Here is a 15,174-nt window from a genome sequence, read left to right as displayed (position 1 = left end):
AGAAAGTGCTAGACACTGGGGTACAGCCCCTCACCCCCAGGCCTGGTCCCCCTTCCACCACTCACAGCTGCCCAGACGGGGTCCTACTAAGTTCACATGTGGGTTTCCATTACTGTCTTTGAAAACCGCAAATAAGCAAAGACCTTTTCTATCTCTGACTTCCCTTAAAATTATTTTTGTAAAATATCTTACTCAGATAATACCGAATAAATAAGTTGCTACCACAGATACATATCTTTTTATTTTGCTGGTAAATAAAAAACCCACAGCATATTTTAACCTACCTTAGATTAAATAAGTAGTAGGATCATAATTATCTTCCTAAAAGAAACCCTAATTTCTAAAATTTAAAGTCAAGATGAGATATAATACCTTTTATGGCTACTCATATTCCATTAGAACTTTTATCAAATAGATTGTTACATAATTATTTTAAAATTTTTGTTTACTAAGTATAATATATGTACTGTAAAGTGCATATATCTTAAGTGTACAGCTGATTTATATATGTGTAAATCTGTAAACCCCACTTAGCTCAATGTATACAAAATTTCCACCATCCCATCCCAACAGGTTTCCTCTTCCCGGTTACTAACTCCCAACAGAGGTAACCACTATTCAGTTCTAACCTACTCTGGCTTTTGTCACCATAGTTTAGTTTGCCTGTCCTTAAACTTCATATAAAAGGAATCGTGTAGTATATACTCTTTTGGATCTGGCTTCTTTCACTCAACATTATGTTTCTGGAATTCATCCAGGTTATTGTGTGAATCAGTCATTCCTTCTTTTTTATTGCTGCATAGTAGTCTATTGTTAGCAGGTAGTAATTTTTTTTTTTTTTTGAGATGGAGTTTCACTCTTGTTGCCCAGGTTGGAGTGCAATGGTGCTATCTCAGCTCACCACAACCTCTGCCTCCCAGGTTCAAGCAATTCTCCCGCCTCAGCCTCTCGAGTAGCTGGGATGACAGGCATGCGCCACCACACCCAGCTAATTTTGTATTTTTAGTAGAGACAGGGTTTCTCCATGTTGTTCAGGCTGGTCTTGAACTCCCGACCTCAGGTGATTCACCCACCTCAGCCTCCCAGAGTGCTAGGATTACAGACGTGAGCTACTGTGCCCAGCCCAGCAGGCAGTAATTTTTAAATTGTAATTATTACAGGTAGTTACACATATAAAATTTACAGTGTATCCTCTCCTCCTACATTTTAAAATAACATCATAATAAATATTGGTAAAAAAATAATTATTCAGAGGAAGAATTCCTTAACTTTTTTTAAAAAATTGAAATAATTTTGGGATAGATGATACACAGATCATTATGCAAAATTCAGAAGAAACCAAAGGGTATGCAGTGAAAAGGGTGCCTTCCTTCCTGTCCTGTCTCCATCCCCAAGCTCCCATGTACAACCAGCACCTTGGGGTTTTGGTGTATTTCTCCAGAGAGATCTTATTCATTTACAAGCATCTATGTCCACATCTTCTTGTTTCTCCTCCTCACACAAATGATAGAATAAAATACATAATCTGCTGCACTTTGCTTCCTTTCACTTGTAAGGAAGTAATATTCTCATACATTTTGGAACATACACATCTTCCACATTTCAATTAGTTACTCTACTAAAAGGCTTTGAAATAAATCACAGAGCACAGAATTTTTGAAGTGGAAGGGGTCATTGATCCAACCTCCTCATTTTACAGAGGAATCAGAAGCTTCCAGGAAATGAAATGATTTGCACACGGATAAGAAAAAATGTAATGGTAGAACCAGGACTCAATGCTTTTCTCGCCATAGAGAAAATGTGAAGAAAAAAATACCTGATGAATGTGAAGAATGCAAATTCTTAATTGGATGGACTTGTATGTCATGTAAACAACCAGAAATTCTTCTGTTCTTCATCAAACTCCTACTCCTGAAAAAAGACAAACCATAAGACTAGCAGTTCTATACCACATGGAATAATATTATTAAGAATATTTATAAGTTCTCTAAAGAAAATGGACATTCATGTGTGTGTTTTTCATTAAAAATTTTCATCAAAGGAAAAATTCATTTGGTTAATTGAGCAAGAATTTTACTATTTACAGGCATTGTTCTAGGCAGATAGTTAATTAAATAGAATAAGTATTGATTAAGCACTACTATTTGCAGGCTCTGGATATTGTGGTAAAATGTGGCAAACATGGTTTCTGGGCTCACTAGGCTTAAAGTCCAGAACAAAAGAGATAAATTAGGCAAATAATTACAATAAAGTGATGAATGTGATGAAGGCATAGAGTGTTGTGGTAGATTGTATAAAAGAACTTGACCTGGCCCAAGAAGTCAGGGGGGCCTCCTTGGAGCAGTAACCCTCAAGGATAAGTAAAACTTAGCCAAACAGAGGGCAGGCTTGGGAAGCAGGGAATAGTGTCTCAGACACAAGCAACAGGAAGACCTGATAAATGAAAGTAGTGTACATGCGAAGAACCAAACGAGGTTCAGAAGGACTGTGGCCTATGATGTATGAGAGAGAGCAGCAAGGGATTAAGCTGGGAGGTGCACAGGGGCCAGCTTGAGGTGGTCTTTGTATGTCAATAAAGCTTGGATTTTATCCTGAGCAAATTATCCAGGGAAGGATTTTATCTTATTTTTTTAAGTGGCCGAGTTGGGATTTATTTATTTTCTTTCAACTTTGATTTTAGGTTCAAGGGGTACATGTGCAGGTTTGTTACATGGGTAAATTTCATGCTGTGGGGGTTTGGTCTACAGATAATTTTGTTACACAGGTAACAGGCATAATACCTGATGGTATTAAAGAGTTTTTCAATCCTCACCTTCCTCCCACCCACCATCCTCAAATAGGCCCCAGTGTCTATTATTCACTTCTTTGTGTCCATGTGTATGCAATGTTTCAAGGAAAGATTTTAAACAGGGAAGTGATTTAGGTAAATAAACATTTAAGTAGGTATCTGCTACACTGTGTACAAAGCATAATACCTGTGAAGTGCAGCAGTGGTACAAATGGAAGAAATGTTTCTATCTCCAATTGCTCTTTTTGCTGACCTCTTTTTCCTCAGCCTATAAAAATGCCCCAATTTCTAGCCCGGCGTGGTGGCAGCTGCCTGTAGTCCCAGCTACTCGGGAGGCTGAGGCAGAATGGCGTAAACCCGGGAGGCGGAGCTTATAGTGAGCGGAGATCATGCCACTGCACTCCAGCCCGGGCGACAGAGCAAGACTCCATCTCAAAAAAAAAAAAAAAAAGCCCCAATTTCTGCTTTGAGTTTGCTTGGCTGCCTAAGCTGTTATTTTCTTTCTGTTTGCTTCTTAAAAATGGAGGCTACCCTTTCTGCTACTGGAGAAAGCAGCCTATCTCCATATTGCCGTTCATCTATAAATTTTCTAAACCCAAACTCCAATTCCTATGTCAATGAAACTAACAGATCAGTGATCTAGATCTAAATTTAGTGGATCCTTTGAAGTATTTTTCCTAACAGAACTCTCTATTACAGTTGGCCACTCAAAGAAAAATACTATTTGTCGAAAAGATTATTAAGCCAAAGCATTCTATCACTAGTAGCCTAGATGTTTCAAATATAAAATTTCCCCCATGAACTCCTACAAGAAAAACACAGAAATAGGACTGATAAAAGGGAAAGGAAATATCAATTCTCAAATATTACAGTTTTTCTACTTAGGGGTGAAAAAAAGTTTATTATTACAGCAAGTCTAAACTAGGAAAACAGTTATTCTTGCAACAATATCATAGTTAAACAACGTTTAAACCCAAGTAAAATGCTTGTCATATTCCTTTCAAAGAGTTTTTACTTAACCTCAGAGGGAAATTTACTTTTAATTGTCAACAGTATGTATCAAAATTTAAAGGCCGCCAAACCAGTCTATTTTATTGCAGAACGACTGTGGCATATCATTGCCCAGTAGAAGTTCTATAATTAAGAATCTGTCAGTGTTTCCATTACCTGCAGGCATTCTCAGAGTTTGGAATTCTGTCATAAACATTCTTACAAGGCTGAAACTTCATATACAAGGTCTCAGACTAAGAGCAATTCATTTTTTAAAAATATGATACTTTTAAATTATAGAAGTACCCAAAAATCTCTGTGAAATGAAAACATCCAATTTCGAAATCTTAGAAAACGTTGAGATGTTTTGATTTTTGGTAACATTTTAAATTTCTGCTGATTCCCTAATTATTAACTTAAAAGTCAACAGAAAATAAGATGTAAATTACCAACATCCAGGAGGCTAAAAGTCTTTTTTTTTTTTTGAGACAGAGGCTCGCTCTATCGCCCAGGCTGGAGTGCAGTGGCACGATCTTGGCTCACTGCAAGCTCTGCCTCCTGGGTTCACGCCATTCTCCTGCCTCAGCCTCCCGAGTAGCTGGGATTACAGGCGCCCAACACCACGCCCAGCTAATTTTTGTATTTTTAGTAGAGACGGGGTTTCACCGTGTTAGCCAGGATGGTCTCAATCTCCTGACCCTGTGATCCGTCCACCTTGGCCTCCCAAAGTGCTGGGATTACAAGCATGAGCCGCTGCACCCAGCCCCAGTAGGCTAAACGTTTAATGCTCACTATTAATGGTCATATTGTGATTTACAATTCTAAATATACAAAGTTTAAATCTGTTTATAATAAAAATAATACAAAACTAGTAATCCTAAAATCCAAAGATATTCATAAATCATTCTCTGATGAATTTATTGGTCTGGTTTAAATTTTTGGGTTACTCTAGGTTGGCTTAAATATCTCAAGCTCTATCTACCCAATTTCACCTAAGGACCATATTTAGCTCACTTCAGTGGCAAAGGCCAACTCTGTCAAGTCCTCAAGACAAATCACTTGAAGATATTACCATCTGTTACTGGTACTGGACAGAAATCATAGCTTCTCTGTATTCTAAGATTTAATCTTATTCAATATATATTAAGCATCCAGTAATAATCAGAGCTGCCATTTATTGAATGCCCACCCACCGTAATAGGAGCTTTATATGCACTATCTCTAATCCTCATAACAACTCTGCAACATAACCATCATCAGCCCGATGTTGTCAATCATGGTGGTCATAGTAGAAGCAGCAGGAGCAGCAGCTGCTCTGTACATAGGACCTCACTTAATCTTAATAGTAAATCCCTGTAAAGTAGGTATATATTACTGTCTTCATTTTATAGATGAGAAAATTGAAGCCTAGGGATGTAATGTCACTTGTACATGACTACACTGAGCATGGATTAGAACCCAGGACGCTGATATCAGACCTTGTGACCTTTTTGCTATGCTATATTGTAGGGGGATACAGACACGTTCCCTACACTCAAGGAGCTCATTTCTGTGTAAAAGATATGCTTTGTATTTCATTCAGGATAATGCTTGCTATGTATTAGCAATTTCTTACCATAGCTTAGAGGTTACCATGTGACCAATAAAGCAGAAATAATGGGGGAAAGTTGCTATAAAATAGTTTCATCTCTTTGAGGAAAATCATAAATGAGTTTAAAATAAGCCAAGTCAAAAACAAGGCTATAGGCCTAAAATGATTTAGAAACCCAAATGGATTTTGATCTGCAGCTGAAGGCAATGAAGTTTAAGAAAACAAAAAACAATTAGCTTAAACAGAAGGATGCTACTCTTTCATATACAATGGAGAGGCGATATGGCATAGCAGTTAAGAAAATCAGGAGCTTTGGAGTCACCCAAACTTGGATTTGAGTAATGGCTCTTCCTCGTATCAGCTCTGTGACTTTGGACAAGTCACTTAACCTCTCTAAATTCTCAGTTTCTTCATCTGTAAAATGAGGGTAATGACAATATCTACTTCATAGGTTTGTGGTGTGTACTAGGTGAGATAAGGCTTAGTAAGCATTTAATAAATGCTCTTAATAACAATGATGCTTCTGCTGACAGATAAATACTATTGACCCTTACATCCTGAAAATCCCCAGCTCCATCCACCAAAGTTCTAAACCCAAATATACACCTGGATGTCCCCTGAGAATCTCAAATTCTTCATGTTCAAAATTAAACTCCTCTTAAATGCTCCATCTCAGGCAACACGACTTTCCCCTAGTCAGTCACCCAATTTAAAACCAGGAGTCATCCTTGCACCCTTCACACCTTCAGCCCCACAACCAGTCTCTGCATCCTATTGATTCTGCATCCTGAGTATGTATAAAACTCGACTTTCCTCTTCACTGCATTTAAAATCCTTCTGTCTAGCCTCAGTTCGGGTTTTTATCAACTACTCCTGCCTCTACTTTCCTCAATTCCTGGTCTTTCAGGACAGAGCATACTTTGTATTCATCTTTGCTTCCTCAGGGCATAGCAGAGGGTAGTCATCAAAGAAATACTTGCTTAAAAACCAAACCAAACTAGGAGGCTAAATTGGCTCCAAGGCCTTTCCATAATACCATTTTGCCTCTCTATAATCTAAGCATCTGAGGTCTAAGCAGAACTAGTTTTTCCTTGAAAAGCATCTATTATTCACTATGGAGGTCTTTTATGTTTTGAGTTAACAAGCAACATTTGTCATATATAGAAGTTGTCTATCACTATGATTTATTCTTTTGTGAAGTTCATACTAGCTTTACTGCATTTAAAATTCTGTAACTTACAAGAAAATATCATAGAAGATGTCAAGTTCTTGAGAAAGGGTAATTTTTTTTTCTTTCTTTTTTTTTTTTTTTTTTTTTGATGGAATCTCGCTCTGTCACCCAGGCTGGAGTGCAGCGGCTGGAGTGCAGTGGAGTGATCTCGGCTCACTGCAAGTTTCGCCTCCCAGGTTCATGCCATTCTCCTGCCTAAGCCTCCCGAGTAGCTGGGAGTACAGGTGCCTGCTCCCACACCGGGCTAATTTTTTGTATTTTTGGTAGAGACGGGGTTTCACCGTGTTAGTCAGGATGGTCTCCATCTCCTGACCTCGTGATCCACCCACCTCGGCCTCCCAAAGTGCTGGGATTACAGGCGTGAGCCACCACACCTGGCCAGAGAAAATAATTTAAAAGTAATAAATACTGTTCATTTTTACGGAAAATTTAATTTATGCTACTCTAAGTTGCTCTTAAGACTTATATGATGGAACACTGAAAAACTGGTTTCTCTTCTAACTGACTAATAAACAATTTAATGCCCTAAGTGCTGTAATTTGACCAATAACATATTATTCCTCTTACAGTTCTGGGTTTCCTGTCCAGACATCTATCATGACAACAGTTCTTTTAAAATAAGGAAATAATATATATGATATACAATTTACACACACACACACACACATGCACACACAAAGTGCAAGAAAACTAGTAACAAAATTGTCTTTACCTCCTTCTAGAAAGTGAAGAAACTGGTGCATCTGTAATGTCGGGTTCCCATTCATCTTCAGGATCACAAAAGACATCTTCACCCCTGTTACTACCATTACTCTAAGAAAAATATAATATATAGTTTCAGTAAATTTGGGGTGAAAAAATGTTTAGCAACTAAGAAAAAAAAGATTAAATCCTTTGTTACATTTAAGCCATAAAATTAGCAGATTATATATTATCTGATAAGTCTAAAAAATCATTCCTGATCAAATTAAAAGTCAATCACACGATGATAGGGATGATATTAAAAGACATCTACTTTTAATAAAAACAATAGAAATCATTAAATAATTCAGGAATAATAAACGAGATTTATAATAATAGTAAAAACATAAACAATAAAATCCTCAGGAGAGACATAAAAGAATAATCTGACAAAGTTAAGATGTAGTCACTTCCTGGTCGAATATAGTGATCAGGATTATAGTCTATATTTTACATATTTAACGTAATAACAATTACAGTTCTAGCAAAATGCTACATAGAACTTGATTCAGAGACAGTATAATTATACAGAAAAATAAGTTAAAAACTGCAATGAATGGTTAAAAGTAGGAGGTAAGTTAAACCTAGGGTAATTCAACCACTAGGTTTTAAAGTATATATCAAGGCAAGAATAATCAAATGACCTCCATACTACTTTTGTTGTTCTAAAAATACAAGCAATTCATATTAATTGTAGAAAATTTGGAAATTATTAATACATATAAACACAAAGAAAAAAGTTAAAACCACTCATAAACCCATCATTTTCACATAAACATTGTCAATGCTTTGGTATGATTGCTTTCAGCCTTTTTGGATTTTCTATTATGAATATACTTCACGCTTATGACATAAACCCTACTTCTTCATGGTGTAAGAATTCTCTTTTTTTCTTTTGTAGAGAGAAGGCTGGTATCGAACTCCTGGGCTCAAGTGATCCTCTCATCTCAGCCTCCCAAAGTGCTGGGATTATAGGGCAACCTTGACCTTCCGGACTCAGGTAATCCTCTCACCACAGCCTTCCAAGCAGCTGGGACTCCAGGCACGCAACACCACATCTGTCTAATTTTCAGATTTTTGGTAAAAGAGACAGGGTTGGCTGGGTGTGGTGGCTCATGTCTGTAATCTCAGCATTTTGGGAGGCTGAGGCAGGCAGATCACCTGAGGTCAGGAGTTTGAGATCAGCATGGCCAACATGGTAAAATCCTGACTCTACTAAAAATACAAAAAAAAAAATTAGCTGGGCACGGTGGCACATGCCTGTAATCCCAGATATTCAGAAAGCCAAGGAACAAGAATCACTTGAACCTGGGAGGTGAAGGTTGCAGTGAGCCAAGATTGTGCCACTGCACTCCAGCCTGGGCAACAGAGCAAGACTCTGTCTCAAAACAAACAAACAAATAAGCAAACAAACAAAAATCATGTTACCCAGGCTGTTCTTGAACTCCTGGGCTCAAGTGATCCTCCAGCCTTGGCCTCCCAAAGTGTTGAGATTAAAAGCGTGAGCCACCGTGCCCAGCCCTGCTAACATTTCCTTTAGGATTTTTATAGCTGTGTTGATATTAAGATTGGTTGGTAGGCCAGGCACAGTGGCTCACGCCTGTAATCCCAGCACTTTGGGAGGCCGAGGCGAGTGGATCACAAGGTCAGGAGACTGAGACCGCTGACGCAGGAGAATCGCTTGAACCCAGGAGACGGAGGTTGCAGTGAGCCGAAATCGCACCACTGCACTCCAGCCTGGCAACGGAGTGAGACTCTGTCTCAAAAAAAGAAAAAAAGAAAAAAAAAAAGAAGATTGGTTGGTAATTCTCTTCTGAGCCATCTTTTCAGTTATTGTGGTTTTTGTTTGTTTGTTTTTAATCAGTTATTCTAGCATAAGATAAACTGTGACACTTTCTATGTATTGCTATGTTCTAGAATAGTTTAAACAGAATAAGATTTATCTGTTCTTTGGCACTTTAAAAGAGCTTACCCATAAGAATGTCTGAGATTAGCACCTTCTTTTCCTACACTTTGTTGTTTTTTTTTTTTTCGAGGCCAGTTTGTTGATGAACGTTTCAAATTATTGCATGGTTATTCACCTATGAAGTCAACTTTCATAATTTATCTTTTTCTAAAAAGTCTTTTATTTGTAGGAAATTGTCAAATTTATTAGCATAAAGTTTTATAGGTAACATACTTTTTAAATGTTCTCTTTATGTTTACTTAAATGCCACTTCTCATTTCTAAAATCACATTTATCGTTTCAAAGAACAAGAGCTTATATTTATTAATTTCTAATTCATTATTGCTTTTATCTCATAATGATTCCTTTCATTGCTTTCCTTTGTTTTATTTTGTTTTTATTTTCATTTTTCCATTAAACAATTCAAGTGTTAGGCTACAATTTGGCAGCATCCTCTAAGTTTTTCCATATGATACCTTCATTACTACAATGATCTAAGTAGTATGTAGTTCCATATGGAGTCAAATTATTTAAAGGTAGTATATTTTACAAATAGTAGCAATGCAACAATACATGTTGCAACTATTTTAGGGATAATTTATGGATAATTAGATAATATGAACTTTAAACTTTAAATTCATACCTCTCACAAAACACCATAATAAATTCTATGTGATTCAAAGATGTGAACTTTTTTTTTTTTTTAATTAAAAGAAAATGCAGGAGTTGTACAATGTTTAAGTAAGATCTCTGGAATAATAGATGGATTCAAATTTGCCAAATTAAAAATGCCTGTATAACAAAATGAAACCAACAAAAAGATGATATAATCAGGAAAAAAGGTGTATGATAAATATAAAGGCTTATCAAAATATGTAAATAACTTTTATAGCTATATTAATTTCCTACATTTCATTTAACAAAAAATTCAGCCAGGCGTGGTGGCTCACACCTGTAATCCCAGCACTTTGGGAGGCCAAGGTGGGTGGATCACAAGGTCTGGAGATCGAGACCATCCTGGCTAACATGGTGAAACCCCGTCTCTACTAAAAACACAAAAAATTAACCGGGCATCATGGTGGGCACCTGTAGTCCCAGCTACTCAGGCGGCTGAGGCAGGAGAATGGCGTGAACTCAGGAGGTGGAGTTGCAGTGAGCCGAGATTGTGCCACTGCACTCCAGCCTGGGCAACAGAGTGAGATTCCGTCTCAAAAAAAACAAAAAGAAAATTCAAAGGAAATGAACACATACTTTACCCATAAAGAAACAACAGTGAAATCCCTAGATTTACTAGTTATTACAGTACAGGTTGCACACAATGGCTCACGCCTGTAATCCCAACACTTTGGGAGGCTAAGGTGAGAGGACTGCTTGAGGCCAGGAGTTCAAGACCAGCCTGGGCAAAACAGCAAGACTCTGTCTCTATTAAAAAAGAATAATAATAAGCCCAGGCATGGTGGCTCATGCCTGTAATCCCAGCACTTTGGGAAGCCAAGGCGGGTGGATCACCCGAGGTCAGGAGTTCGAGACCAGCCTGGCCAACGTGGTGAAACCTCGTCTTTTTTAAAAAAAATACAAAAATTTGCTGGGGCTGGTGGCAGGCACCTGTAATCCCAGCTATTCAGGAGGCTGAGGCAAGAGAATCGCTTGAACCCGGGAGGCGGAGGTTGCAGTGAGCTGAGATTGCACCATTGCACTCCAGCCTGGGCAACAAGAGCGAAATTCCGTTTCAAAAAACAAATATATATATATATATATATATATTTGTAAAATGCAAACTGGTAACATTGGTAAATGGCAATATTTCTGGCAAGCAATTTGTTGGTGAGCATCAAAGTGTAATAAAAAGTTCATATGTTTAGTTTCATTTTGGAAAATAAAAGATGACAAAGTAAGATATTAAAAACTAATATGTGCAGAGATTTTTTAGTTGTGACTATAACAGGCAGCAGGCAGTTGGAAGCACTCAAAGCACAGCAACGGAGAAATGTAAATATGCAAAAAGGTACATTAGGCATAGGAAGATCATTTCAAATGATGTAATATGATTTATGTCTATCAAATTTCTTCTTTCCTTAAGCTTAAATGTAAAAATTTTAAAAATATACAATTATGACAATAGATTCCACCCTTAAATTTCTCTATTATACCTATAACTGTATTAAAACAATCCAATAAAACTCCATTTAAATGTAAAAATAAATATATATAATTGTTAATACTGGTTGGTTTAGGTAATTGATAGATTGCCTTTTATTTTCCAAATTTTCTATATGGAGAATATGTCACTTTTATATATATGTACTTTTTTCACCAAAAGTAGGTACTTGAACTTTTATACTTTTTTATTTTAAAAAATTTATAGAGATTTTAATAATATTCCAAACCTCATAAAGTTCTTTCATTGCTGCAAGTTTAGATTCAAACTTTTCCAGACTCCAGAATGTTGAGATTCCTAGTTTCAGGTTACGAACCCGAATAGAAGTGTCAGAACTACTTTTATCTGATATATCATGTCTGAAAGAAAAATAAACAAAAAAAAGCTTATCCTGAAACATACACATCCATTTATACTAAGAGTTTTCTGGGGTAGAATAATTTCCCTAAAAATTCCATCCACTGATTAAGTCTTTCCACAGTTAAGTATTTTTATTATAGTAATAATCATATAAGTATAAAACATATAAAAATAACATAAAAATTTTTTAAAATCAAAAATTTCTAATAAGGTATGTTCCTTTTGAACAATGAAATACTGATACATTTTCAACTCAAAAGAAAATTAGCAAATTCCTAAAACAACTAAAATTATTTTATTTATAAATATACTAGTATGTTAATTGTTGAAATCTCTCTTAATCCAGAATGACCTCTGAAAGGATAAAGTCTCACTGGGGATTCTGGGGATTCTGATACCAGCTCTTTCCTATAGCTATAGAATGGACTTTAGAGAAACTAAATGATAGCCGGGCGCAGTGGCTCACACCTGTAATCCCAGCACTTTGAGAGGCCAAGTCAGGTGGATCACTAGGTCAAGAGTTTGAAACCAGCCTGGCCAACGTGGTGAAACCCCATCTCTAACTAAAAATACAGAAATTAGCTGGGTGTGGTGGCACACGCCACCCAGTAATCCAAGTTACTCAGGAGGCTGAGGCAGGAGAATTGCTTGAACCCGGGAGGTGGAGGTTGCAGTGAGCCCAGATTGCGCCACTGCACTCCAGCCTGGGCAACAGAGCAAGACTCTGTCTCAGAAAAAAAAAAAAAAAAGAGAGAAACTAAATGATATAAAGGCCAACTTGTTTAAAACATTTATAATCAGGATAATTAATTACTCACCTGCCAAAAACATAGTATGTTTTCAATTTGCTGCTGATAGCATTGGCTTCCTGAATCATCATTGAGAGTTTCATAGAGCTCCAAGTTGTCTGCACTAATACAAAGCACACAGAAAAGATTCAAAATACATACATGGACACTAACATATACCATTAGGCAAAACAATTCCTAAAAAAAAATTACTGATTTTAAATGAATGGTTTTAACTCTATATTGCAGAAGGATAAGTGATATTTGAGTAATTTGGTGAAATAAAACATTTTTCCTATAAAATGAGGTTTTTGCCTGTGGGAAGATGTAAGAAAATGGAAGTTGATATAAAAAAGATAAGCCAAAGACAATGCTTTACTTTCTAATATCTAGAAAAAAATTTTTTTTCTAATGTCTTTTTTCTTTCTTCCTCATTTCTAAATTATTTCAAGTATTGAGTATTCTATAGTCTTACTTATGTAGAAACATGTCCTTTTGTATTTTGCCTAAAAATTAAAAAAATGTTTATATATATATATATGTCAGGACATTAAAATAAAAAAGGAAAATAATTTAGTGCACAATTTCACTTTCCTTTTTTTTTTTTTTTTTTGAGTCAGGGTCTCACTAGGTCGCCTAGGCTATAGTACAGTGGCTCAAGCAGGGCTCACTGCAGCCTTGACCTCCCCAGGCTCAAGTGATCCTCCCATCTCAGCCTTCCAAGTAGCTGGAACTACAGGTGCATGCCACCACACCCAGCTAACTTTTTTATATTTTGTAGAGATGAGGTTTTGCCATGTTGCTCAGGCTGGTCTTGAACTCCTGGGCTTAAGCAATCTACCTGCCTCAGCCTTCCAAAGTGCTGGGATTACAGGCATGAGCCACCACACCCAGCTCCTAATTTGAATTTAAGATTATGACTGGGCACGGTAGCTCATGTCTATAATACCTACATTTTGGGAGGCTGAGGCAGGAGGATCACTTGAAGGCCAGAATTTCAAGGCCTGCCTGGGCAATATAGTGGCACCCTATCTCTAGAAAATAAAATAAATTAGCCAAGCAAGGAAGCATGCACCTGTAGTCCTAGCTACTGGAGAGCCTGAGACAAGAGGATCACTTGAGCCCAGGAGTTTGAGGTTGCAGTCAGCTATGATGGCACTCTGCACCCCAGCCTGTGTGACAGAGCAAGGCTTTGTCTCAAAAAAAAAAAAATTTATCATAAATATTTTCTATATTGTTCAGGCAAACTTATAACCAGTAATCTACTAAAAATAGCTTTTTGGAAGGATAAACTCATTCACATGAATTAAAAAATCAAGTAATCATTGTAAGGCACTGTCTAGTCCCTCAGAAGAATAAAAGTATTGCCTCCTGGCAATAGATACAAAGAGTATTGGCTGGGTGAAGTGGCACACACCTGTAATCCCAGCACTTTGGGAGACCAAGGCCGGCGGATCACCTGAGGTCAGGAGTTTGAAACTAGCCTGGCCATCATGGTGAAACACTGTTTCTACTAAAAATACAAAAATTAGCCAGGCGTGGTAGCGGATGCCTGTAGTCCCAGCTACTCGGGAGGCTGAGGCAGGAGAATTGCTTGAACCCGGGAGACAGAGGTTGCAGTGAGCTGAGATTGTGCTACTGCACTCCAATGCACTCCAACCTGGGTGACAGAGCAAGACTCTGTCTCAGAAAAAAAAAAAAAAAGAGTATTAATATTTTAAAAGTTATTTTAAAGAAGTTACAGAAAGTACACAACATACCTACCAAGTATTCTTGCTAAAAAACTGAACCTGAATTTGATAGGCCTGAAGATCTAACTACCACTTTCTAGGGAATACTGGAACAGAGGAGCCTGTTAAGTAACACCAGGCAGACACAATCAGCAAAATCCAGAATCCAAAAAAACTCTACAGGACAAATCATCTGATTTCTTCAACAAATTACTACATGAAAGAGAAGAGTGAATTTACAGATTAAAAGAGACTTAAAAGGCACATCTACCAAATGCAATGTGTAGATCATGTTGGTATCCTGATTCAAACAAATCAAGTTTTTTTTTAAAAAAAAGGATGAAACAATCCAGGAAATACGATTATGGAGTAAATATGTGATGTGTAAGAAATTATTATTAATATAGTTATGGCAATGCTTAAAAGAGTGACAGAGAAAGAGAGAGAGGGAGGGCAAAAAGAGAGTCCTTATCTAATTTAGAGATACACAGTGAAGTGTGTACACCTTAAATGATATGGTGTCTGGGATTTGCTTCAAACTAGTCCAGGGAAGCAGTGAGTTTGAGGATAGCGGCAACAAGATTGAACATGTGTTGATAATCATTGAAGTTGGATAAATATATAAAGGCTTACTGCAGCAATCTCTACTTTTATAGCTTGTTTAAAATTTTCCATAATAAAAAAGTTTATATTAAAAATATGCTGTGTTTTACATAGAAATGTACCAAAAAAAGTGCAATCAAAAGTCTCCCAGGACTTGGCTAGGCATGGTGGCTCACACCTGTAATCCCAGCACTTTGGGAAGCCAAGGCAGGCAGATCACCTGAGGTCAGAAGTTTGATACCAGCCTGG

General features: G+C 37.1%; 1 protein-coding gene across 11 annotated transcripts in view; it reads right to left on the bottom strand.

Annotated features, from left to right (window-relative positions):
• KIF14 (kinesin family member 14) overlaps positions 1–15,174 on the bottom strand; it is a 67,919-nt gene that overhangs the window by 16,552 nt on the left and 36,193 nt on the right. For all 11 annotated transcript variants that reach the window (XM_054657221.2, XM_063793962.1, XM_063793963.1 and 8 more), the window contains 4 exons: positions 12,623–12,716; positions 11,674–11,803; positions 7,313–7,413; positions 1,817–1,911 (listed from right to left, as the gene is read on the bottom strand). In XM_054657221.2, the coding sequence (XP_054513196.1) occupies positions 1,817–1,911; positions 7,313–7,413; positions 11,674–11,803; positions 12,623–12,716 (420 nt within the window). The remainder of the gene's footprint in view (positions 1–1,816; positions 1,912–7,312; positions 7,414–11,673; positions 11,804–12,622; positions 12,717–15,174) is intronic.

The sequence above is a fragment of the Pan troglodytes genome, chromosome 1 (genome assembly GCF_028858775.2).
Source record: "Pan troglodytes isolate AG18354 chromosome 1, NHGRI_mPanTro3-v2.0_pri, whole genome shotgun sequence".
NCBI classification, from domain to species: domain Eukaryota; kingdom Metazoa; phylum Chordata; class Mammalia; order Primates; family Hominidae; genus Pan; species Pan troglodytes.
The sequence above is the reverse complement of the archived record's forward strand: the minus strand, read 5'-3'. Positions and strand labels throughout refer to the sequence as shown.